General features: G+C 39.6%; 3 protein-coding genes and 2 long non-coding RNA genes across 7 annotated transcripts in view; 2 read left to right on the forward strand and 3 right to left on the reverse strand.

Moving 5' to 3' along the window:
- The window catches only part of LOC116918932 (amphoterin-induced protein 3), a 115694-nt gene extending 104115 nt beyond the window's left edge, over nucleotides 1–11579 (reverse strand). Inside the window, exons 1-2 of the mRNA XM_032924727.2 lie at nucleotides 11401–11579; nucleotides 11273–11332 (exon numbers count right to left, since the gene is read on the reverse strand). The gene's annotated coding sequence lies outside the window, so the exon portion shown is untranslated. The remainder of the gene's footprint in view (nucleotides 1–11272; nucleotides 11333–11400) is intronic.
- Nucleotides 11580–11889: 310 nt separating this feature from the next.
- LOC116919484 lies at nucleotides 11890–12592 on the forward strand. The gene is made up of 2 exons (XR_004391925.2): nucleotides 11890–12190; nucleotides 12254–12592. It is a non-coding gene; the product is annotated as an uncharacterized LOC116919484 (long non-coding RNA).
- LOC116919482 (protein YIPF5) lies at nucleotides 12494–14791 on the reverse strand. Of its 2 annotated transcripts, none has more exons than XM_032925483.2 (7): nucleotides 14648–14791; nucleotides 14296–14439; nucleotides 14000–14232; nucleotides 13822–13856; nucleotides 13569–13679; nucleotides 13120–13301; nucleotides 12494–12807 (listed from the first exon to the last, which is right to left on the reverse strand). In XM_032925483.2, exons 2-7 carry the CDS (start codon nucleotides 14430–14432, stop codon nucleotides 12645–12647), a joined length of 861 nt encoding a protein of 286 aa, XP_032781374.2. In that variant the 5' UTR covers nucleotides 14433–14439; nucleotides 14648–14791; the 3' UTR covers nucleotides 12494–12644. The 2 variants fall into 2 exon arrangements, with proteins under 2 accessions (XP_032781374.2, XP_032781373.2); XM_032925482.2 differs by having other exon boundaries at nucleotides 14584–14712.
- Nucleotides 14792–16182: 1391 nt separating this feature from the next.
- Nucleotides 16183–21903, forward strand: LOC116919481 (TBC1 domain family member 1). Its single transcript, XM_032925480.2, has 16 exons — nucleotides 16183–16446; nucleotides 17006–17158; nucleotides 17229–17612; nucleotides 17678–17781; nucleotides 17845–17959; nucleotides 18029–18163; nucleotides 18226–18340; nucleotides 18401–18511; nucleotides 18579–18780; nucleotides 18845–19028; nucleotides 19099–19355; nucleotides 19423–19721; nucleotides 19818–20600; nucleotides 20662–20831; nucleotides 20898–21179; nucleotides 21242–21903. Exons 1-16 carry the CDS (start codon nucleotides 16351–16353, stop codon nucleotides 21443–21445), a joined length of 3594 nt encoding a protein of 1197 aa, XP_032781371.2. The 5' UTR covers nucleotides 16183–16350; the 3' UTR covers nucleotides 21446–21903.
- A 1459-nt stretch (nucleotides 21904–23362) lies between these two features.
- LOC116918654 lies at nucleotides 23363–24561 on the reverse strand. 2 transcript variants are annotated; one of them, XR_006644116.1, is made up of 4 exons: nucleotides 24166–24561; nucleotides 23973–24073; nucleotides 23598–23844; nucleotides 23363–23522 (listed from the first exon to the last, which is right to left on the reverse strand). It is a non-coding gene; the product is annotated as an uncharacterized LOC116918654 (long non-coding RNA). The 2 variants fall into 2 exon arrangements; XR_004391595.2 differs by having other exon boundaries at nucleotides 23363–23844; nucleotides 24166–24560.
- Nucleotides 24562–25923: the final 1362 nt, after the last annotated feature.

The raw sequence follows: 25923 nt of genomic DNA on the forward strand, positions 1-25923 counted from the left end.
GTCACATCGATCCGCTTCAGAAAAAAACGTCATCTAAAATGCCAGCAATCAGTAAGGCATTCGTGTGCTCGAGAAGTGGGCGACGTGGGGATGAAAACATGAACATTTCAAAAAAGCATGCAAGATCTAGAGATTTGTTTTCGCCCTTCGCAAAGTGTGAAGTAAATGGTCATACGGAAACTTGAGAAAAACAAAAGAAATAAGCACATCAGCGTTTGACATCAATAAACAAATACAAAGGAAAAGGTCCTACACGCATTCGTTAGATGCTCGTAAACATTCCAGTGCTGACCGAAGCTTTGCCTACGAGGACAAACGGAAACCTTGCTCAGATACGCCGTTATTGTTCATTTTCAATTTTAATCAAGACGGACACAGTCAATTTCAATTTAATTTCTTTTTAAAAAAGGACGGAGGAATGTCGTCAGGACGAAACAAAGAAAGACAATGCGTTCGCCCTTCAAAGCTGTAGGTCATGCGGACCACACGTCCCTTTTATTCTCTTTCAAGGAATCAGCGGCTCTCAACCGCGTCTTTTTACTTTAATAAATGGCGGCGGCAACGCTCCGATGTCATCAGTCCTCGTGTTTGCGCCCAGCGCATCCGACGAAGCCTCAAGGCGAGTTGCATTCTCACACATAAACTTGCGCAAAGTAGAGAAGAAGAAAATGCCGTTCGCGAATGGCGAATGGCAAAAGACGGAAAGAAAAATGGTCATTTCGTACCGATAAGTCAAACAAAATGTCTAATAAAGAAGAGCTTGTGTACCACTCCGGAGAAAACAGACAGACACACAAGACAGGCGGGTGTGGATATTTCGACGCAATAACCGAGGACGATGAAAGAGTGGCCCGCCATTGCTTTCTTTTCACCGAAATGCACGATAAAAAGAAATAAAATAAAAGTTATTGATGACGTCCGTGCCATATAGGTTGAATATCGGCGTAATGACACACGGCGAGTACTCTGACGCGCCAATAATGTTCCAGAAAGAACGTCGTATAAAAAGAACGAACAAGTCGAAACGATAAAAAGACGTCAGCTACGAGTGTAACATTTTATAAAGGGGAGAAGATATCGCGCGATATCGGAAAACTTTCCTACGTCGTCCTAGTTGCCTAACCCAACAACCCCGCGTTTCTCCCAACGATATGAAAGGTTCCCTATGGCCGGCATGACAAACGAGACCAAACGGACATCAAGCTCTTCTTTCTGATGGAGGGTGGCGAGACGACATCAACAGTATTCCTACGAGTGATTACACGAGGCATTCATCATCGGTTGGCGTCAAAGAGGAAAAAAAAAACGGTGGATCTCTTCGGCAAAGAACTGGCACAAAGACACAAGGAAACCCAAATTGAAAGCGGCTACAAAAATGTGTACGAAAGAGAAGACAAACGTTACAAGATTCGGCGATTCATAATCCAGTTTTTCTAGGCCATCATCGTTCGATATGCATGGCGGAGAAAAACCAAACTAAAGAAAACAAAAGGCCAGACAGGCGGTACTTCCTTTTATAGCTGGTATTAATGGAAAGATTACGTATCAAGTCCCTACGAAGCCCTGGGATTTCCGAGTCCAGTTTTTATTTTTCATTCATTAATTTTTTTTTTTCTTTTTCTCAAAAGCCCAAACTGAACAAGGTCAGCGGCGCACTCTTTCCTCCAATCAAAGTCAACTTGGCATTTGGAACGTGGTAGCATTGTCTCGTGTATACGACCGAGCTTGTGTTTCAGCGAAGAAAACACGCACACACAACAACAGTGACGGTAATATCTTCATTAGGAACGTCTCCCGCCTCAAGTCCTTTTTAGCTGAGTCTCCTTGTCGGAATAAATCACGACATATCAAATGTTTAACTTAGCCCTTTAGCCACGTCTTGTTATGTACACACACACACAAACTACTAGTTAGACGGTCTGCTTAGTTTTGGGGGAGAGCATTAACCAGACAAGCATCTCCTCAATATCAAAGACGGCTGACATAGCTCATTGTTGTGAAAAGAAAATCATATCAATATCATTTTTTTTCCACAAAAAAAAGTTATGTCTAGTACTGGGAAGGAGAACGGAATGCATCGACCGATAAGGGACGGAAAAAGAGAAGAAAATAAATAGTGTTGTTTGCTCTTTCGTTTTCTTTTCTGTCGACACATCAAACGGGAATTGGTGGGTCGTGACCATTTTTCCTTGGTATCTTTCCACGTTTGCGCCAATCCCTTAAATAATTGAATTATACGCAAACGCGATGACAGTTGGAATAATGAATAGCACGGGGCAGCTTGGTAGAATTCCACGCACATGGTAGATAACCCATAAGAAGCTATGTGACTCTTTGTATGGACGTATACGCGTACACACACAATTCTTTTCATTATCTAAATTCCACCAGCCATCGGTCTCATTTTTTTTTGCCTTTTTGGCATTCTCATTTTCATTATGGATGATGATGCATAATGGATGCCCACATAAATTTGCATTTAAAAAAGAAAAATGGAATATTTTTAAAGAAAAACCAAGACGCAGAAAAACGAAAAATCAATGCAAGCGATCGCTCGGCACTAGTTCACAACGCGAAATGGATGAAACAAGAAAAAAAAGATGAAGGAATAAAATCAAAATATTTTTTTTGTTGTTGTTGATAGCGAATCCATTTTAGCGACCATGCACAAAGCGCCTGTGCATGGGTATCCAGCTATTTTGCTATCTCTGCGCAACGAATCGATACCGCGAGGCATAAAGGTCTTGTTTGTCTAGCTCCTGCTAGAGTAGAAAATGAAAATTGGACGGTAACTCGAGAAAGAGAATGTCTGGAATGTGACCTGGTCGATGAAGATTCCAAACGTCGAGTTTACCAGCAGCAAAAAAAACGAGTCAATTAAGTCGATTTTCTTTTTCAGGCAAGTTGGGAACCTATTAAAAATTCGCAAACCAGTCAATCATGCTGCACCTTGGTTCGGTTTCTTCGCTTCAACGATGACACGCGCACCGCCTACTGTTAGCCCAACTTCTCTTTTGACAGCGAAGGCCACGGCCTAACGAACTTTTATTCTTGTCTAACGAACTGTCCTCATTAGGCTAATTTTTGTGTCTTTTCTTCAAGTTGGCCCTAGGAATCCTCAACACGTGCTTTCGCCTCTCTCCCTTGACAGAATGGATTGATAAATGCTGAAAACCCACAATTCTTCCCTTCGATTTCAACATCGTTCAAACACCTAATCGCTTTAAAGTTCTTGAATAAAAAAAAATGTGGCCGACTTTCTCGCGCTTTCGATCGATAACCAGCCTAGTTATTTTTTCAATTTTTTTCTTTTTACCTATGTGCTCTGGGCTACTGAACGAAACTTGGTCGTTACGGTTTAACGAAAACTGCATACACTCGGCATGGCGCTCCTTCTGTTGGTGAAATAGTTTTCGTTTGTGTTTTAAAGAGAAACAATTTTTGTGATGCGACTGTTGCGCATCGATGTGATCTACGGTCGTTTACCATGTGTCAAAGAATTTTACTTGAACAAAAAAATGAGGATGAATTTGTTTCGGGTAAAAGTCGTCTCTTTAAAATGTAGGCAAAATTTTTCAATCGTTTTCTAAGTAAACCGAGAAAAATTGATTGAAAAATACGCCATAAAAAAGAACATGAAAAATCAGATCGAATGCTCTCAGAAATTTTTTAAATCAGGGTACGAAAATGGTACGTCATTATAAAAGAAATAAATAAGAAACACTTCAGAATATATGAAACGAATTTAGTGGTACAAACGCCAAGGACGTAGTGGAACGTAGGCAGTACATGTATTTGGGGACTTAATCGAATAGCTTCCAGTTCAATCAACTATCGAAGTATATCCCATTACACACGCTGTCAACTTTCTGCACATCGTCTTTCACTAGACGACTTTGCCGCTGATAACATTCCACTGATTTGTCCGGCTCTTTCCACACAGCTTCGAACAACGCCAAGTCACACGCACACACACCCTTCTTCCGTCTCATTATACCCGTACCTACTGATCCAGTAATCAGCTGCTGTGTAATCCTGTTAAGCTGAAAAGAGCGGACAAGTAGAGCGAGAAGAATTCCTCTTTGTTCTCTACCAGCGTCCGGAGTAATTCTTATTCAACAAAAAGACCTAAAAAGCGTGGATCAGTGAACGATGTCATGCGTGACCCCGCCTTGGGGAATATATATCGAACGACTTGTACAACGCGGATGAAAGAAAAAGGGAAAAAAAAAACGAAAACAACTTTTGACTAGCTTGTTGCTTTTGTTTTTCATTAACAAATTTGACAAGTCACTCGGATAAGGGATAAGGTGCTGAGCAGGTAGACTTTGATTTCCCATGTCGTGTTTGTTAGAGCAACTTTGACGACCGGCAGCGAGCATTGCGTGACCACCATCGCTATAGCCAGTCACGAATCATCATACCACGATTTACGGTAAATAAAAGAAAAGTAGGTCATCGTCCTATACGTTTCCGTGATACGTACGATTATATCACAACTTGCGTATAACTACCACGTCACTAGATCGAATTGGAAGCATCGATTCCGAGAAGATGACCCAACAAGGCGCTTTGCTCTACATGATGTATGTTTTAGACGACGTTGCGTCCAATAGTAAAAAAGCGCATCATTGTGACGTTTGTAATGATGATGAAGGCGACTGACCATCATCTCAGAATCGTGACATCCCATCAGTTTCATCCAGACGATTCACTCAACAAAAAAAAAAAAAAAAAAAAAAAAAGGGCCGAAAGACAAATGAAAAATAGATGGGTTGGCATGGAATCTCTTGTGCGATATTAGAGAACGGTCGAGACGGATAGAGATGGAGTGATACGCAATAAGTGAAAGCTTCATCAAGTCTTGGTGATCTATCTGTTTTCGGCTATAACACATGGAGCGTGTTCAGGAGCTTTTACACTAATGAAAACGACCTCTGTGTCAACTGGCCACTTACAACTGACCTAACCAGAAAGCCTACAGAGAACACGCTTGTAATTCTATTTGCTACTTTTTCGTTTGGTTTCTTTCAGCTACACGAATAGTAGGCCCACTAAAAGATGAAACCTCTTTTCAAAGTCTGTTAAAAGCTGACTCAAATCAACCCCAATAATCCACTGAGCTTTAGACGCTGCGCAAAGAATATTATTCCCTATATTTCTCGGATCAGAGAGGGTCTCTGATACCATAGAAACTGCGTGGTCTTTTGAAGTAACAAAAACGGGATTGTTAAAGAAAGATGGACGGAAAAAAAGTTTTCTTTTGCGTTGGTCTTAAGCGATTCAACTTTTGTAGAAATAAACCATCATAGTCTGAAAGCAAACAACATGCCCCACATTTGAAAAACGCCAATGCATCCCACGAATCGACGTCGTAAATAGACTTATGACGATGGCAATAAGCCACAGCCATGTTTTTACCTTTAATTGAATGCAGATGAAAATTCCCGGATATCAAGGCAGCGTAGCCATTAGTAGAAGACCAACTTTCAATGTGAAGCAACCATGCAGGACGAGAGACTACAGAGAACATGGCGATGTGAAAACTTTTCCGTGCGTATCTTCATCAATAGCGCAAACCCCCGCAAATTTTGATTAAGAAAAGTGACAAATGAAATCAAATTTAATGACGATATCGGGAGGTTATCTATAAAGCTGTAATAAAAAGACCCACTTTCAGTATAAAAAGGCTATTATTTCTCGGCTTTGGCGAAGTTTTCCCCCTGTTTTTATTGAAAGACAAGATCCCATCATCACTCATCCTTAGATACAAGTCACTGATTGTCCCACCCGCTTTTGCCCATCCAATTCCGGAAGGAGGTGTCTAAAAGGGCAAAAATCCTCCCACCAAATCTCTGATGGATTAAGAACGTCGCCCACTTCATATCCAAGTCGTCCGCAACAACAGCCAAGAAAGTAAAAATAAAATATCGCATCTATACGTTACATGGCGGGATTTCTCTTTGGGATCCAATCAAGTTTCACATGAGGATTATCTTCAATGATATTTTTCCGTTACAAGAACCACGGCAACAAAGACAACATTTTTTTTTTTCCTTGTGATTTTCGTTTGATGGCGTAACATCACACAAGGGAGAAAGAGGTAAAAAAAAAGCAAGATAACCGACAACACAAACAAAAAACATCGAAATCCAATATCTCATATCACTCCACGTTTGTTGATTTCTTTTCACGCAATATCTTTAGTAGTATATACGGAAATTGACGTCAACGTGACGTTGCCATTCCATTATAGCAACTCCAGTATGAAAAACAGCTGGAACTCGATAGCAAGATTTTTTTTTGCCCCCTTTAGAATGAACGCACACATTCCTATCGACAAGGAAAAATATATCACAGATTTGGCAAAAAGAAAATAAAGAAAAAAGCCTACACGAACAAAAAAAGCATTCATCTCTTCTATTCATTTTTCCCTTGCAGTGCGTTAACGATCTGCCCTTCAAAATTCTCCCGACGCTCTTTAAGAAGCAGCTGGGTGCCGTTGGGGATCAACTGTTAAAGGCTATAGCCCAGGAAAAAGCAATGCAAGTGGGTGGTAGTGCGGATACGCGCAATAAAAGCGTGTCCCAATACACACTAGGTATCAAAAAGAAGAATTCATCGGAAATCAATACAGTCACCCACTTTTTTTTTTCTCTTTGTGGACGGATAAATATGTATTCCTATCTATCACATTGTAATCATATAGTAAAAAGAAAAATACATTGTTTTATTGCGCAAAAAGATGCAATGGGAAATGCAAGCGTGATCCGATTGGACGTCTTGGAATAGAATATTTGTGACTATTCAGTTTCGGTATGACGATAACAAAGCGGAGGGTGGGTGTATCCAATCACGTGAGTGACACTTAACCTTTACTCGGTACACTCCCTGTCTCTTACGGATGAATTATTCTGAGCTCAAGCGTGATTACTTGTAATCGATTCTAAGAAAAATAAATTGATATTCCGATTTGTGTGTGTGTATTCAAAGCGCAGATTCAAGACGGAGGGTTTTGATTAATTTTGTTTACCGATACGCGTATTAAATTAATAAGTAGTCAACTCAGCTCCACCCGCTATTAGAAAAAGTCGTTCTTTTCTTATTCCTAGCCCTCCCTTCTTCCATATGAAAAACACATTCAACGCCCAAAATGTCTTATACATTTTACTTGACGTCACAGGCGGGAAAATTGAAATTTGACTGATTTCCTCTCCGCTTCCCCCCCATCCTTCGCTTATTCCCCATCAAGACTTGGCTAAGTGGCCCTGATAGTTTCCTAATCTATGGAGAACTTGACTTGAAGATGGCTATTTAACGTCTGTCTCCCCCTCTCCCAACCGACTACTGTCTTCATTTCCCGCTATAGTTTTCGTCTTTTTCTCCCCTTTCCTGTTTATCCTCCCAGACGTTCACCTTAAAGACGATGATCCCTTTTCTTTTCTTTTTTTACTCCGCCATGTTTGACTTCCTCTTTTGGACAGCAATCACGCTTCTCCGACAGTCTGAAAAGCGAATTTCCTCTCTGGGTCTATTTAGGCTACTACTACGGTACACACTGCAAGTGTAAAGAAAAAGGGAGGGAAAAAAAAAAGAAGAAATGGAAAAAGAGAAAAATGAAAAAAAGAGAAACCAATCATTTCGGGAGAAAAGAGAATGAGGTTCATCGATCAACATCGCCCTAACGCTTTCCTCTCGTACTCTTTCCAATCTTTCACTATCCTTCGGCCATGTTGTCCTTCATCAGACTGGTAAAAAAAAAAAGGAAATCAAGAGTGTAGGACACAAAAAATAGGAACGAAAATTACACTGATGTTCTCAAATATGCCAACGTCAATAACAGACGCCCAAGTACAAGAGTGTGACATTAAAGAATAAAAGTTGGAGAAGTGTAGCCTCGAAAATGATTACCCGACGCTTTTTTTCTCCCTGGCCAACGGCACGTGCAAAAATGTTTGTTGTTTCATACTCAAAGTTTCCACTCTAGTAAAGGTGTACTGCAAAGAGTGCGTCGCGGACGATCACAAGAAAATTGTCAGGAACAAATAAGAGTCTTACATCCTCACAAAAGGTTTCAAAACAAAGTGGAACAGCGTGACGTATTACCTCTGTCTAACGTTGATAAATACACATCCTTTTTTTTACTTTTATTTTTTTAAGTCGGCAGGGACATGGAAGAAAATAGGCATTTATTTTCAACTCTTGAAGGAGACAGATTGCCTTAACCGAACCAGCTGACGTACGGCGAGTAAAAAGAAATCATGCGATTAAACTGAAACGTACTTTATAACGTCACGAGTCATAAAAAAAGAACGAATTCAGTGGGCGAGTCGAAACGATTCACAAAAAAAAACTATTCAATTATTTGATTCAATCAAGTCTTTTTGCAATGTACTACTGTTTAGAAGCGCATATTTTTCAAGCATAAATCAGCGGAGTGGATAATGGAGAATAGACAGGCATAACAATCAGGCCGTACAATATCCTGCAATGATACACCCCTATTCAAATAAGGCGTACTTGTGAAGAGAGAAGTGGAACTTGCGGCCAGAAACCATGTCTGCGATAACGAACCTTTACTATTTGTTGAATTTCAAGGACCGAAAGTTGCAAGGCTCTAGGCATTTTTCATCAACAATTAGAAGGAAAATGACTTCCACTTTGTAACAATGACCCTTTTGTGGTTAGCAGTCAATACCTCGTTAAGGCAATGATATCCAACCTCCTCCCAATTCCATAGAACGTCGAGACAAGAGCCCCTCAAGAAAAACACAAATGAATAGATTCATTCAGACATAATTGCTAGAGCATAGATCCATCCTCAAGGGGCCACAAGTTTGGGAAAGAGGAAAAAAAGACGATTCCTGGATATCATCGTAATCAAAAGATTAAAAGCGTAGACGCGTATCTCGTCCAACAACGAAATTTCTCGTAAAAGGAGTCCAAAAATTTATAGACCGGAAAATACGATGGCCATCAACAAGACTAGGGTTACTGTTTCATCTTCTCGGATTTCTGGGCCGGCCATTTCCAGCATCACGGCGGCCCACTACTCAGTCGCTTCCCCTAGAGAGAGGATATCACGGAAGCTGGTCATGTACTTTTACGGTGCACGGACACAATGTCGCTGAATAGCCAACCGTTGGCCATTGCCCTGTTCTCGATGACGCTCTGTAGATATATTCCGATCAGGCTTTGTTCCGCCGACGAATGCCGATCAGTGGGAGAAAAGAAAGTGTACACCCAGTGCAAGTGAATTAGCGCGCGAGAGAAGTGTAGCAAGGACAGCAAAGAGGCTAATTGATTTCTTCCAGCACCCTCCACAACACACAGATCTCGATGAGCTACGGGCGAAAGACGAGGGGTTCGTCTGATGGTTTTTGACCAAATGTGATTGTTCGGAGATTCCAGGCATGATTCACCGGAATCCTTCAGACCAAGAGAACGCGTTAGAGATAGACACTGAAAGATAAATAAGCTTTGTTTTCTCAACAATCGATCTTTCTCCTGACATCCAGACACTATATTTAGTAGGACGACAAACATTTCTAATTAAAAGATCCCTCCCTTTTTAATGTGCCAACATCTGATCGAATTTTTTTTTATTTAGCTACAAATTGAACCCTTGAAAGTGAGAAGACAATTGCAATTAAATAGAAAAAAATGTGAGACTTTTTAATCGATTTCCTTTAATGATTGGTCTTGAGCGAAATTCAATTACGACAAAAACTCTTCGTTTCATTACGTTATACTACAGGATTGCGTGGCGATCGCAACGCTAGCCAAAAGCTCCTCTTCGTTCTACTTGCCTACTCTCCTGGCACGGATGCATAGGACAAAAAAGAAAAAGATTGGGGTTCGCTCATCAGTTTGCCGCTTCGTTGCCGTATAATAAGTTTGCCTTCTGGGCTAATCGATAAAAAGCGAGCACTAAAACTTTACAGCAAAAGAAGTGGGAAACAAGGGCACGTAAAAAAAAAGTTAACCATAAATGGGTTCTTTCAACCTGTGGTTAACTTTTAAACGTTAATTTGAAAAATAAATATATATATATACAGTATATATATTTAAAAACTCTATTCGACTAGAAGCAAAAAGTATTTCATCCAGTTTGAATAGTGTTTTTTTTTTTTTATTACGTGGGAGATTTAAGAGGGATCAAACTGGTAAACAGTACGGCCAGAACACACAGTTTAGATGGATATTCAAAACCTTAGTGTACCCTGTTGAAGACTAAGCGAAATACATGCAGCTTCTAATGGATTACGGTGGATACCTACTCGACATTGATCTCCAATCACATCCACCACCATCCCATTCTTGGTATATTCCAAACGCAGTGCAATTGACCTCTTTCTTTGGATTATGAGGTTCACTCGTATCGATCGCGTCTGTTAAGCAAAGAACAAGACTACTTGCACACGCTTCCCAATTAGACCACAATTTCTACTGCTAAGATAGACCGATAATCGCATGCACAGAAATTCAAATAAACCAGAAGTCACAAAATTGCATTCCAAACGACGTTGAATGCAAGTACTCCAAATTACATCTAGGAATTTTACTAGCCATTAAAATACAGGTGGGGGGGGGGGAATTATAATTCTTAAACTTTGACTATACAATTGTCTTATATGCGTCAAAAAAACAAACAAAGAGAAAAACCACAAAATCGACCAGAGTTCTTTGACGTTGATTTGTTCACGACGTCGTTCAAACGTTGGCGACACCCAGAAATAAGTATTGCATGACTGAAGCGAATCCAGCAGTGAGTGATAACCACTATTGGATGGACTTGCAAACACGGTCTCCATGGAGACAAAAAAAAAACTGCCACTCGGAAAAAACGACAAGTAAATTCGATAAGCTGACGAAAAACAAGCCTGACATTTAGCATTTAAGCAAACCGAGCAAAAGATAAAAAACAGAGGCCTGTTATTTGTGCTAATGATGGTTGTAAGAAGACAAAAAACCTAGAATACGCAATACGATTGAAAAAGTAACGAAACAAGCACAAAAACGTAGACATTTAACTTAGCCTATTTCAAAATCACATCTTCGTGCACAATGTCACCTATCTTCTATTACCAAATAAAATGCAGTTCAAAAGTGAAACAGATCCAACAGATCTCAATGACTCAGCTACGTTTTCCCGCCAAAAGATGTCTCCCAGAAAATGTGCTCAAGAGCTCAACGAACATTTAAAAAAAAAATCTCTTTGGTTGTTTCACAATATCTTTCACCAACAAGTGAATGATTTGGATTTTCTTACCTTGAAAGACGAGTTCTGATCACTAAAGATCCCCAGTCACGTGCACCAGTAAAAATCCATCTGAAACAAACGCAAGAAATAGAGTTTCTCTCTGTAATCTAATTACGTATTATGGCGCGCAATATTACCGTCGTTATCAAGTCCTCTGAGAGTTGAGGGTCCCATGGTTACACACTTGTAAAGTTAAAGTTTATCACGTCACTGTTACACTGTTTCCACGTCCTGGGATAAACCTAGTAACATAACTAAGTTTCAGTTCAATGGACATTCTAAATTGTCATGTCGACACGAGCGAGGAGAAAGGAGAACTAATCACCAGTTCACCACGCGGTTATTTCATCTCTTTCTTCTTGACCCAGCCTCCGTAATTTCCGATAGGCAATTGCAGTTGCCAGATAAAATATATAATTCAGTTCTAATTCGATCAATTTTATCTTAAGAAAATATTATTGTCATTTACGAAAATGATAAAATTTATTTCAATGCATTTTTTAGAATAAAACCATCCAGCAGTAATTTATTTATTTCGTTAATAATATTTAATACAAGAATTTTTTGTGACAAAGTATTGCACCGTAGATGACAAACTGCCTTAAGCGATTAAAACAATGGGTAAGGGTAAGGTATGGAACCTGCGAATTTCTTCTCAAATGAAAAACCATTTTGTTTTGATTTACACGTCCTTTACCTTGTTTATCTGACGTTTTGATTAATCTCTTGATCTACAGCTGGGAGAAGTAGCAAAAGACTAGACCATAATGTGGCTCAGTCTGTAATGTTCCATAGCAATCACTCTAATAAATTAGAACAATCTCAACAACCTAGGGAGCCATTACCAGCAGTAGAGTACCCACCCTTTGCTTCTATAGGGAATAAAAGATCATTCCTTCGGCAGCACAGAATTTCCAATGCAAACTGGTAAGAACAAATATACCAGTATTGTACTGCCAAGATTTAGAAAAATAACATTCTATTAATTAGATCATGCTACATAGATGGTATAAAAACGACCGATTTGGCGACGATACCAATAATGGGCTAGCCAAATTATATACACTTGGGCAATGGCAGCCATCTAACTGTCAAAATATAAGCCAGAAAAAAAGCCATGGACGCTGGTAAAATGTTTCCTCGTCATGCAAGACGATGAAAATCTGGTAGGCTAAAGAGCGACAAACAACACAAGTCCGTGTAACGTGACGTACTCAGCTTTTTACCCCGTGATCGGTCAACACGGTGTATTCTCATGACAACTGAAACCATCTTTCAAAGTCTGTAGGAAAATCAGATAAATTTTTAACATATTGTGAAAGTAAGAGGGAAAAAAAGCAATGGAAATTCCGAAAGAATAAAACAAAAGGATGAATTATTTTCAGAAAATAGTAAGCAAGGCAAACACTCCGTACAACATGGCACACGGATAAGCGACCAGCGGCTGTTGATGATCCATGGTCAAGGCGGTTACAAACAATTTTGATGCTGATATCGAACACCACAAGATGGCAAGTGCAGTGAGCAAAATGCCAACAAACCCCCTAAAATAGAAATTATTTCTTGATAAATGATTGTCTATCACAAATACATTAACAAATTAAAGCATTCCTAACAGTCATTCACGACTGTAGTTTGCGTTTTCACTTTCCATTAATAGCACAAGCAAATATCGACTACCCTCTTGTTACCAAAGACATTAGCGAAATGTATCTCTTTTTAGGAACTGGCGGCTCCTTCTACAGAACAAATAACACGGCATAGGCCTATGCTTAAGAACTACCACTAGAAAGATAATCTTACGGTACAGCAAGCACTATGCAGCAACTAACAGAAATAAATGTATGCCAACTTACTGAAGCGAAATGAGAATGCTGACTCCAGAAAGTGCGACCATGGGCAAGAGGCAATATCCCAGGACACTGACGGTTACGCCAATCGACACTCCTGAAACAGCCATTAAGTTGAGTATTGCGTAGATTGCCAAACAACCAAGCACGCCAATGCCGTAGATGTAGCTAAAATGGACCTTTCCAGACTAGAGTTGAAGAAAAAAGAATCATAAATGAGCGTAAACAGTTTGCTGCACCAGAAGTGGGTGTGCGAAACCAATATCAGAATTAAAACCGCACAGCATTTTTGATGCATTTTGGAAGTTCAACCATAATTAAACCATGTTTTCCAAAGAATTAGTTTATGAAAAACTTTTAATTGTTGCGGTGTATATGTACGCAAAGAGACCGATTTCTTTTATGGAAACGGTATGATCATTGAAAATTTATTGGTATAAATTCCGAAAGCTCACCAGAAGTAAAAATCCTCCAAAAGCTAGAACGAAAGCAAGGGGTCCCGCAAGGTCTGTGTCTTGTAGAATAGCTGCATCCGTTTCTCGCAGGGGATTCAAAACAGCCAATGTCTAACGAAGCAAATTTCAGTTTACAACTGCATTAACGGTGTAATTCATATTATTTAACATTCAGAAAAAAAAAATAATTATGGGAGAAAGTCCTTTCTTAAGTAATTTAGGTTAAAATCAAATAAAGCCTGTCACTACGTACCTTTTGGAAGATATGGTCAGGATTGATGCCAAGTTCTGTGAAAAAGGATATATTTTTTTTTGTAGCAATGCTTATTTTTATGCTTTATTTTATTTTATTATTAGATTTTTTATTTTATTTAGGGTGCCTAAAATGGGTTTTTCCTTTGTTTGACTAACTTCTAAAGCAACAAACAAACCTTCAAGTAGTGGCGGTTCATCCTCAAAGTCAGTTCCACTAGAAACCATGTTCGTAGGGGGAAAAGACGAAGCATTGGGATTCAAAAATTGGCCACCATAAACGCTTGGTGGTGAACCTATGTATGAGGATTCATAGCCCTGTGGTAATGCTGGATAAAGTCCTGTGGTGCTGGTATCAGGAACTGTGCTTGGATGTCCAGATGTTTGTGAATAATCAAATGACTGAAAATTTCTATTGTAAATCAAACATTATTTTTAGGTACCAATTTCAAAGCAAAATAAAAAAAAAATTAACTGGTCTTGTCCAAAGTTGGAATCCATATCAAATGAAATTCCTTCTCCTTGATTTGCATCTCCCCATCCATAGCCAGCTTGTTGGCCCATCCCAGCAGACTGGCCATAAAAATAATTTTGGTCGTTTGGATTGGACATTATTAATCTGGATAACAGGAAGGAAACATTGGCATTAGTCATTGAATAGAAAAACCTAACCCAATTTTAAACTTTATCTTTTGATGTAACACTTATATAGGTTCAAACTTTACAATAATAATATATATTTTTTACTGTAAATGTATTTTACCTTTGTCAACACTAGTTATATTATAAATAATTAGAAATGTGGGATAAGTATTAAGTAAACATACAAGAATCATCCAGAGATGACGTTGGAACCGGGTTTTATTTTTCGTCTGCTGGTAATCCACGCAAATTTTCAGATTTTTTTTAGGTTTGTTAATTGAACATGTTCGAAATTTGAATTAGGATGAGGAACAAAATAATTTATCTTTTGTTTGGGAGGATTTTTTTTTTACTCAGAATTTTGAAATACAATAAGTTACACTGCATTTTTCATCAGCACAGCAGAATAACAGTGATACAACGCCTACTTACGCGGAATATATTTGAAATTTTCTAGATACGTCAGAATGTGCACCACAATTTGATTCTGTCTTCGGTAAAGCTTAAACCTACGTCATGAATTAATAACTTCTTTGGCCTTAATAGAGAACTCTGTACCAAAGACCAAAATGGGAATACGAAAATTGCAAAGTGGCACCCACACAAAAGTAATTTTTAGGCTCGTTCGACTGACTGGGAAATTGCTGTGTGATGCATCGTTTACTTGCACAGTTACTTTTTAAACCCAAAAAGTTTCCAAGGTAACGGTTTCGTTTTATTTTATCCTAATTTAAAGAGGTTCCTAAAAATAGAAAAAAAGTATTTGGCAATTTGTTCTTTCAAACTTTGCTCTGAGATCTTAATCATGAAAGTCAGCAAAGTGAATTGGGTTATAAAAGAAAACGAATAGTCCTTTTGGACATGTTACAGCTATTAAGTTTTGTTTCCCACATTGTCTTTATGTACAGTGCAACTTTTTCTGTTTTTCTCATTTCATCTCATCTCATCTCACACATGTATTTACCTTGAACAGTGAAGACTTAATAATGTAAGAACAAAGGAAGGGAAAAAATATGTGAAGAATATCCTTAGAACAGCTAAGAAACAATGTTTGCATTGAAAGGACTCCCATTTAGGGAACAATTATGCTCAGTTTGCTAGTTGGGGTTATTGGGGACTTACAGATGTCTAACGTATTTATAGAGTTCACGCCGTATACACGTGACGGTGTCCCTGTACATCGGAATGGAAGAAAGCAAAAATTTTGTATTTAGGTCTTTGATTATCGCCGATGGAATGCCCTGGAAAAGTCAGGGAGGAGTCACACGTGAACGTTTCCAAACACACGGATAAAATCGCATACTCATGTGGCTTACTGCAAAACTGATGTTTTTTTATTGCGTTCTACACAAGGACAAAGAATCGTTTAGTGGCATTACTGGAATTCTCTCACGTAAACTTTGCAATGATTCAATAACCAACGAAGCGGAAAATAGGGGTTTGTCTTTCGCATTTATTCAATATAGCACAAGGAGTTGTTCTTTTTTTTCACCAGCTCCTACTACCAAATAATTATTTTGTATTTTTTTACAAATAGATTTTACTTGCAATGCTATCAAACACGTAATATTTGCTTGTTATTGAATCATCTGCACTCCGCTTGCCAGCATTGCTTTGCCAAATAAAAAACGAATGTCTTGAAAACGGGCGTCGGTTCTATCTTTGGAGGTGCATGTGAAGAGCTGCTGACCCTGCACATGATCGTATCAGCGCTCAGTATCTCGGTCATTGCACAGGAGGCATGAACACACGGCCTCCTAGCTCAGTTCAACGTATCGTCGCAACCGGAGACGGTTCACCATTGAAAGTCTTCATTGTATTTAGAGGAAAAGTTATGAAGTGTTGCAGAATTTGACTTGAGAACTGTTAGAAACCTTGTCTGCTCACAATGATAACCATACCGTCTTTGGGAAATTTAGCATTGAGTGGTTCCTCCCCCCATGGTAGTGACATGCTGACCAAAAGCGGTAACCGCAATGGATCGGTAAGATTTCTATTCATTTTCCATATCGCAGGGAAAGTTTTCTTTCTGTTTTGTATCTGTGAATCCGTGGACGTTTTCAAGATATTATATAATCTGTGTGGACCACACACAAGAATCGACGTATTACCTTCTGCGAGAACGTTGACGTAGTTCACGTCTATTTTTGTCCTCAGTGTTTGCCACATTATTTTTATGTTCGTGTCCTCGATATGCCCCACCTCGCTTTGGTTCAGTCTTGTTGTTTTCCGTGTTGACGTCTTGGACCATCAGTTTTGTTTTGCTTGTAAAAATTTTTAATTTTAAGACGAAGGTTAAGACAAATTTTGGCTAGGGTTCCGCCAATAGGAAATAAGGGAGTTGTGTGGGCACGCATTCAAAGCCGATGCCAAATGACTTTTGTCAACGAAAACAGCTAGATCACAAGTTGGTTGAAATAGCTTTTGTGGGTGGGGTTAGGCAAAGCCATAGCTCAACAGATGACCTCTATTCGCACATTGTTGGCAATCGAACTTGAACCAAAAAGACTAATTGTATTGTTTACCAATTGCATTCCGCCCAGGTTCTCGAAATGTTTTTAGGCTCGCGAGATCACAGCAACAGAGGATCGAGAGAAGGATCGATGGGCCCCCCATCTCGCCAATCCAGTAATGCCAGTGTATCCAGCATATCATCGTCGCAAGATGCCGGAAGCACAGGATCGCAGTTTTTCGAGGTAACATTTTCCAGCATACTCAAATTCATTTTCAAATTTTCATTTCTCAATTTTTTTAAAATATTTGTAGGTTTTGTATTTGGGGAAGATCAAATCAGTCTCTCATCGCAAAGCACCACCAACATTCATTGATGACGTATTGGAGAAATTTCGTGCCCATAACCAGCTGGAAGAGCAAAGGGTCCGGCAGACAAGCTTGCCCGTGCATACAGCTATTAGTTCATTCCTTCAAACAGCCAGGTTTCCAAGACCGACTAGTATGAATGACATTTGCGGAGATACTCGTGAAGTCTACGAAGGCCGTCATATTTTTACAAGGAAACTGGTCGACACGCAGGAGGAGGAAGAAACCAGCGAAGCGCAATCTACAGCTACAGCTGACACCCTGTCCATACTCAAACAAACAGAAGAAGTTCTTAAGACGCTATCGGATCGTATCGACCCCTTGCAAAAAGTAGTTAACACCACCCCTCTCGAAAGTGTGCTATTATTTAATTTCATCGTTGCATTTTTTTTTAGAATGTCTTAGTAAACCAAAATGAGGTAGAAGCTCATCATCAAGATCTGTCAGCAAGTTTCCGTGTTCGGACAGCTAGCGGAGGGATTTCCAGCTTACCACCCAGGTTCGTAATTTATTGAGAAGAATTCAATCCTAGTATTGGGCATAATTTGGAATTCAAATGCAGAAAAGATCCATCTCTTGAGCCCTTGTCGCGCGGTCGAGCCAACTCTACAGGCAGCGCTTCAGCTTTAAGACCTAAAAGAGTCAACTCTACGACACTGTTGGAAGTTCCTCGCACGGTATTGACAACACGTATATCCATTGGCATTCAGTCAAAATAATTATCCACATTTTCCGTTTTAAAATAGCCGCCAGTTGCCACTAACGAAAATAATCGCACAATGTTACTACAAATCAGCCGTTGCGATGTAAAACTGATCAGTCCAGATCGCAAATCCGTCATGTTGAGTAAGCCGTTCTGTGACATCTCTCATTGCTCACAGGTAACATGGTGGAATTAGGGTTTATCTTTTGTACATCGTGTTGAATTTTGAAATTTCCTTAGGGCATTAAAAATCCTGAAAACTTTGGGTTTATTTGTCGAGACACTGTTAGTGACAATAATGTTTGCTACGTCTTCAAATGTCAAAGTAATTCGGTTGCTGATGAAATTATGACAGGTAAAAGCGTCTTTCAAAATCGAAATTCCACGTTCATAACTAATTTGATTAATCACTTAGTTTTGAAATTGGCGTCCCATTCTGCATCTGAATCTCAAAAACGAGTCAACAACAATCTGTGCGAGCACTGCCCTTCTGTTTGGCTCCAGAGACTGATGACTGATGTCGAAGGTTCATTTCATTTGTTATTTTAGGAAATGTGTATGTTCAATGCTCGAATATTGGTTGCTTTTTTCAGGACTACCTGATCAGAAAGCACACACTTTACTTCTAAGGCGTATTGGAACCTTACCTGAAGCTGATCAAGAGCAATTAGTGGCCAAATATAAAGGCGCTGATTTGATAAAAACTAGTGAACAAAACGATCTTCTCTTATTGCTTTTGAAAGCGCATTGTGAGGCGCGACAAATGACTCACGTTCATGACACAGCCGAAAACAGGTAGGCAATAGAAGTTTAAGTCAACGACTTGGAAATCGTAACACCTCGCCAATTCCATAATTAGACACGAATTTTTAAGCCAATACTTTGATGGAAGCTCGGGTACTATATTTAAAAAAGCCAAGCGTTCATTGTCCAACTCCTTCGATCAACTGCTGAAACGTAAAACCAAAGAAGAAATGGAGTTGGCTTCAGCGCAATCAACTTTTCATCAAACAAGCCTGCCAAATCGTATAGAGCAAATTGAGGTAACAAGACTAACGAACTAAGCCACGTCAACAGTTAACAATGCTTTCCTTTTAAATCAAAACAATGCAGAATGAAAAGACTCCTTCAAAACAGTCTTTTCGTTTCGACATGGCTGATGGGCTTAGCCAGTCGCCGATGACAAATGGGTCAGACCCTCGATTGGATGCCTCTCGTCCTCGATCGTCAACGCTTTGCAGCTCTCACGGTGCAACGATAAAAAAAGAATTAAAAGAAATGCAAAATAAACGGAGAGACGGTAGAGAGCAAAAGGAGATCAAGATCGAAAAACTGTCGAGCCCAACCACAAAGTCGCCTATAATGGAAATGTAATTAAGCAATTGAGAAAGCGTTCCACGAGATTTACTGCAACGTTTTTTTTTATGTTATTTTCAGATTTTTCAAAGTCGGTAGTCCGTCCCCTGCTCACATTGCACATCCTCCTACCGACACACCGAGCCCGCGTAGGCCGTCTTCTGCTGCTTCTTGGCGTCAAGCCATTTTCCAGCAAGTCATGTCTCCGAATCAGAACAATCCCAACGAGTTTTGTGTTGGTGTCGAATCACGTAAATATGGCGCTGGAGATCAGGGACGAATCCGACGCACTCGCGAAAATTACCGAATGCTTTGGCAAAAGGCCATTAAACAACAAATTATTCTGATACGCATGGAAAAGGAAAACAAGCGATTGAAAGGTATGACCTAATTCGAACGACCGGTTCAAGCACTTGAGGCATCAACTTTGAACTCTTTGCCAACTTAAATTATTCTTTGTTTTGATCGGTTTGCAGCTCATCAAGAGGAAATGGAAATTAAGCGCATGAAGTTAAATTATGACGAAATAGTGCCTTGTCTGCGTCCCGCCTCCCAATTGTGGGAAAAACTCCTCGGCCCATCTTCTGGTGTGGCCCCAGATTTTCCCACCCTTGCCCGTGCGGTAGAAAAGGGAGTGCCGAAACATCGGCGAGGTGAGGCTTGGCAGGCTTTGGTCAACACGCGAAATGCAATGGAAACTCAACAGCCGTCATGGTGTCGACACGCAGCTCACGACGATTATAGCCTGTCCTCCCATTCTCTTGATTACGAAAATTTTCCTTTATTTGAAGAGCCGTACGAAGACCTTCTCGGCCAACTCACTTCACACCAGCACGCCATTATCATCGATCTGGGTCGAACATTCCCCACACAAAAATACTTTCAGGCCTCTTTAGGCCCCGGTCAGTTGTCGTTGTACAACTTACTAAAAGCCTATTCGCTGTTGGACAATGAAGTGGGTTACTGTCAAGGTCTGAGTTTCATCGCAGGAGTATTGCTTATGCATTTGGAAGAGAAGGAAGCGTATTATATGCTTCGCTATTTAATGCTGGAACTCGGTCTACGCCGTCAATACCTACCCAATATGGCGGCTCTTCAGGTTCAATTGTACCAAATGGCTCGCTTGCTAAGAGATTCGCATCGCGATCTTTACGAGCATCTCGAGGAAAATGAAATCAGTCCCACATTGTATGCAGCCCCGTGGTTTTTAACTCTTTTCGCTTCTCAGTTCCCTCTGGGCTTTGTAGTGCGCGTTTTCGGTAATGTTCAAATGCCGTACGTGTAACGCAAAGAAGCTGAAACATCGTTTTTCTTATTCAGATTTAGTTTTTATGAACGGCATGTCGATGGTTTTCCGCGTCGCCTTGTCTTTGATCGCCGACCACAAAGATATGTTGCTGCAATGCCGCAATTTTGAACAGTTGATGGATTATTTCAAAACCACTTTACCGTCCATGGGAGCCTCTCAACTTGAGCGTGTCATCCGCGAGGTTTGGATTTCTCTATTTTTTCTAATTATTTTCCCGACATTTCCATCAACACTGTTGACTTTTCAGGCACTCGGATTGGACATTTCACGGCAGCTGGCGGCTTACGAAGTTGAATATCACGTATTGCAAGAAGAGATAGTGGCTGGAATTGCATCGCCAGTCAGCCCACAACAACACGATGTCGAGGATTGGAAGGAAAAGGCACGCCATCTGGAAGAGTCCAACATGGCTCTGCAAAAGCAAGTGCGTGAGTTGCAGGCTCAATTGCAATCAGCTAAAGTAACGACACGCATTTTGGAAAACAATCTAAGCGCCAGTCAATCCAAATACGCTAGGCTTGAGAGAGAGGTAACTTTGATTGCACTTTGCGATGAAATGTTTGGACGATCGGTAATTTGTTCCTTATAAAGGTGAGCGATTATGAAAGTGATCGCCATTCGCTGATTCATTTAATTGCTGATTTGATGAAGAGATTGCCTGCTGGTCAAGAAATCGTGATTCCTCCTGACATTGCCAGATGTTTGGAAGACTTTAGACCTGTACACGAAGGAGGTATTGCCATCATGATAACACCTTCGTCAGTTGGTAGTTCAGCTTCCGCCATCGTCAGTTGAGAAACATCCGGGTTTCAGCAGTTCCTGTTCATTATTATTATTATTTTTTTTACTTCGCTCTCGTGCCTTTATTATTATTTCAATTTTTTTTTAGATAACCCAGTGATAATTGTTTGATTGTTTGCTTTTTCTCATTCGACATTTAGAGAAGTTGACTTCTCTTGGACACTTCGTTATTTCGATTGAACACCATCTTCGTCTTTACGACAGTAAACATTGCTTAATCTGTAGGATGTGCAATGAAAAACAAATCTCATGCATTAATCATGTTGCAGTCCATGATCAAGCAGTTCTATAGCAGAAAAAAAAATGTGTGTTGCAATTTAAAATTCGATACTCTTTCCGTATTTGTTATGCGACTATGTGAATCTCTTTGAATGATTGAACTACAATATCCCCGTCGGATTTGTCTAAACCTAAGCTGACTTTTGTGTAATAAATCCATGTACTTAACGAAAGCAGGTTCGAGTCACAGGTATAGAGTCCAACAGGTTCACCCGATAGATACAAAAACTCGGAAAAACTTTAAAAGGATATTTTTAAACTAGCCAATGTTTGAGATTCGTCAATTCTGGATATGGGAAAATGCAAATGATATGTATACAAGTAACGACTGTGCGGTCGAACATTTTCTGTCGGCAATGTGAGAATTTCGTTTCAGTATCTCAATTCCAGACGGATTGACTATAGCACTTTAAGGTGTGGCCCGCTATACAACTGCATTTGGGTGGAGTCGGAATAGCATCTTCGAAAGAAATTTATAACGAAATACTAAACAAGAAAAATAAAAATAAAGCTGCTTTACACAATACAGCGATAGCTATAAATGAAACGATTGGGCAAAGAAAAGGAACAATCGAATCGTGAGATGAAGGAATTTATGTGTCTTCATTCTTATTAGTTGTGGTGCTATGCCAGACAACTTCTTTTCCGCGTCCCGATGCCGAGTGTTCACGTATTACGACTCGTACGTGCAACAACTGGCATTATTTGAAAAAAAGGAAGGTGATCGGCTGAAAGAAAAGAGCATTCATTCTTTTCGTAGAAAGCCAAACGTTCTTCATGTGGGGAACCTGTCCACGAAACCAGGTTTGCCGACGTCTATATCTTTGATTCAAACACGTCCGTTTTATACTGCGCAAGGCAATTACGTTTTTGACACTTTTTTTTTTACGTGGCAACCAACGACAGTTGATTGATAAATCTTGTATATGAATCATGTTGTTTGAGAATCTGTCATTTGAAGTCGGGCCACTTCTAACAAGCATTTTCCCAGCAGTTTTGCATATTTTATCTATATATATATAAATTGTATTTTATTTTTTTTTTCATCAGCAGGGGTTTCTGTCAAAAGTAATTTATCTGACGCCAAATCCAGTTTGTTGTACTTGTCTATTTTACAAGATTCCCAGAGTTATTCAATCTTATCATCGTGATGTTGTTTAACAACCTTGGAAAATACAGACAGCAGTTAAATCAAAAGTCGATTGCCCCCAAGTGCTGTTACTTGCTTTCCAATAGATTCTTCGCTTAATAAAAACTGCCTACCCTTTTCAAGAAATACCTGCCTTTTGCATTTCCAAATTTCCGTCATGCATAGAAACACACAACCTGCGGTAGACATGATATGGCTTTTTATTTGCTTCTATTTGGGCTGTATAGGCAATATCATGTATATTATACGGAAAATATCATCACCGCGAAGAGAAAATAATTGACTATTTATTAGACTGGTTTTCAAAATGAAAAAGTGCCACTTGAATCAATGCCATGACTGATGGGCTCACGCATCCATGTCCATCTTCTATAACACAACCCATTGATATAGATATACACATTTTTAGGCGTGGCTCCGTTCAGGTGTCTACGTTAAAACAAAACAGGGTGGAGTTCATCACGGAGAAGAGACACACTGTGTTTGTTTGTTTTTTTATTTGAAAGAAATGATACTTCTCAATAAGCGTGTTGATAAAATCTCGTCGAAGGAAATAGAGCGTTAGACATGTGAATTTTCTTAAGAAATTGAAGTGTGTTGGAAAAAAAGGAAAGCAGAAGTTCGATCTCCATTGTGACAAATCTGGAAATTATAAAGTTAACGATATAATAAATAAAAGAGGTCAACAGTATTTTTTTTTTCTTTATGTCTGCATACATTTCATGAAATCTCTATCACTGTCTATCAACTCTGTCTCGGAGACGGGAGGGGAGACGGGCAAGCGGCCGAAAATCGAGAGAAGAAAGAAAGATTGGGGAGAAGGAAAAATAAGAAGTGTAATTCAGTAGCTATTGGCCCAGCGTGAGATCCAAATGGAAAACAAAGCCGCTTCACCATGACACGGCTCATTTCCTTTGACCGTCCAGCCATACCATACGTAGTCCCCATTTGCTGGCCGCAATAACTGATAAACGAATGAAAAGCCATGAACAACAAGTCGAACAAACGTCATAATTCTTAATTTCTTTTCTTCGGAATCAAATGACTAATAAAAATTTTGAACCGCAACATTCATTTGAAAAACTAACTTACATTTGTTGTTTGATGATTGATATCCATCTTTAGTTGGTAAACGGAATCCAACTGGATTTTCCTGTTTTCGTGCCGATGCAAATAAAGACATCTGATTTCTTCTAGAAAAACATGGAAATTTAAATAACAAAGCGAAGAAATTGTCAAAAAATTCAATTGCAAAGTTGAAAGTATAGATTCAAAAGGCACTTACGTGTCCACCTTGCCATTCAAGTTTTCACCTCAGAAGACTACGTATATCTTTTAAGACGACCTTGTTGTAAACAAAAAAACCCGTTCATGGCAAGTTTTTCACTTAGAGAAAAGACCAGATGAAGGGTCACGATCACTTTTCAAATATGTAGATATCCAATACACAGCAGGTGTGTTCGTTAACGTCGTAATTCCCCAAAACAATTCGGAATGTTTTACGCGTCGTAGTAATATCCAGTTGTCAACGTCACGTAGGCGCCATCCTTCCAAAGTTCATTGCCGATCTCGTTTTAACTATGGGCATACCAATGAAGTGTGTATTTGCTGATACGTTCCTTTAGCTGCCATTCCTGCAGGGCGTATTGACCCGTTTCATTTCGTCACCTGCATTTTTATCTTATTGTAACAGGTTGGTTGCATGCTCAACTTGCTGATTGCCACGTCTATTAACGATGCAGCTGAACGATGAAAAAAAGAAATGCCACACCTGCGTGCTTCCCTTTTTTTTTTCGTACCGGTATCTAAAAATCCTGCACCATCTGTTTGTCTGGCCTTTTGGTAAAAGAAACGCTGATTTGTCTTCCCCCCTGAGGAGCTTTTTCTTCTCGACAAGGTATCACCAGCGTGATCTTCTCACAAAGGTGACTGGGTGGGGCTTTTCCGGCGGACAGTCGTTGCGCATCAGAGCATGCACGACTGATGGCTGACTTGAGGCGGAATTCAAGAATTTGTAAAACTATTTAAAAATGGAGAAGGGATTTTTTTTCTTTCTTTTAAGACTTAAAAGGGCATATAGACGCAAATGAGGGGGGAAAACAAGAAAGGAGAACATACGAAAAATGCCAAGGAACGAAAAACATTTCTACGTTGATTTTCTTTTGGCAAATGTGATGCGTCAGTCTCTTCTTGAGATGACCTTCCCAGTATTCTCGGGAAGATCACGCAAGTGGTCCGTGGTTCTTTTTCCGTCGTTTTCTTTCTAACTATTCAGCTGATGCGGGGGGGACCGTGAGAATTCATTACATTCATCGTGTGTACGCATTTCACCGACCGAATGCAAATTGTTTTACGGGCATTTAAATTGACTGTTTAGACCCCCTTTTCATCTAACATGTAAATTGATTCCACCTTTTCCGTTTGGCCCTTGCCGGAATGAGATGTTAGTTGAAAAAAGGGGAAGCTACAATATGAATGCATTAAAGCCACTTTATTTATCCTATGGCGAGAATTTGTTGTTTTTTTCTTTTCTACGATAGATTAGAACCCGCTATAAAACCGAAAGATTGAATAGGGGGATTCTTATTCCAGCTGGTAGAATTCTCACGAAACCATGATTAGATAAAAATAAAGGGAAATAAAAAAAGAAATGCGGCGTGTTTATGTATCATGTCTGCGAACGCATTTTTATTTTCGATGAAGACCGTACATTTAATTACGCCAATGTTGTCCTGTTACGACACATTTGGCTACTGAAAGTAAAAATTCAAACTGTAACATTTAAAAAATGGCGTTATTCCAGATCACCATCACAGCATATGCGAGCATAACAGCATCAAGTATATAGAATTGAAACAGAAAACCTGTCATTCTCGGTTCGTACAATTAGCTGTTTTTATACCGTGACTTGTAATGACGGTTCTTTAATACCGGTAGCTCATCTTAATAAAATTTCGGTCAAAAACCAGTTAGAGCAGCGCTATTTTTAAATCCATTAGTGCACGCGACAGAATATGCCAATTCACACACACACGGTTAACTT

Source organism: Daphnia magna, linkage group LG3, assembly GCF_020631705.1.
Source record: "Daphnia magna isolate NIES linkage group LG3, ASM2063170v1.1, whole genome shotgun sequence".
Lineage (NCBI taxonomy): Eukaryota > Metazoa > Arthropoda > Branchiopoda > Diplostraca > Daphniidae > Daphnia > Daphnia magna.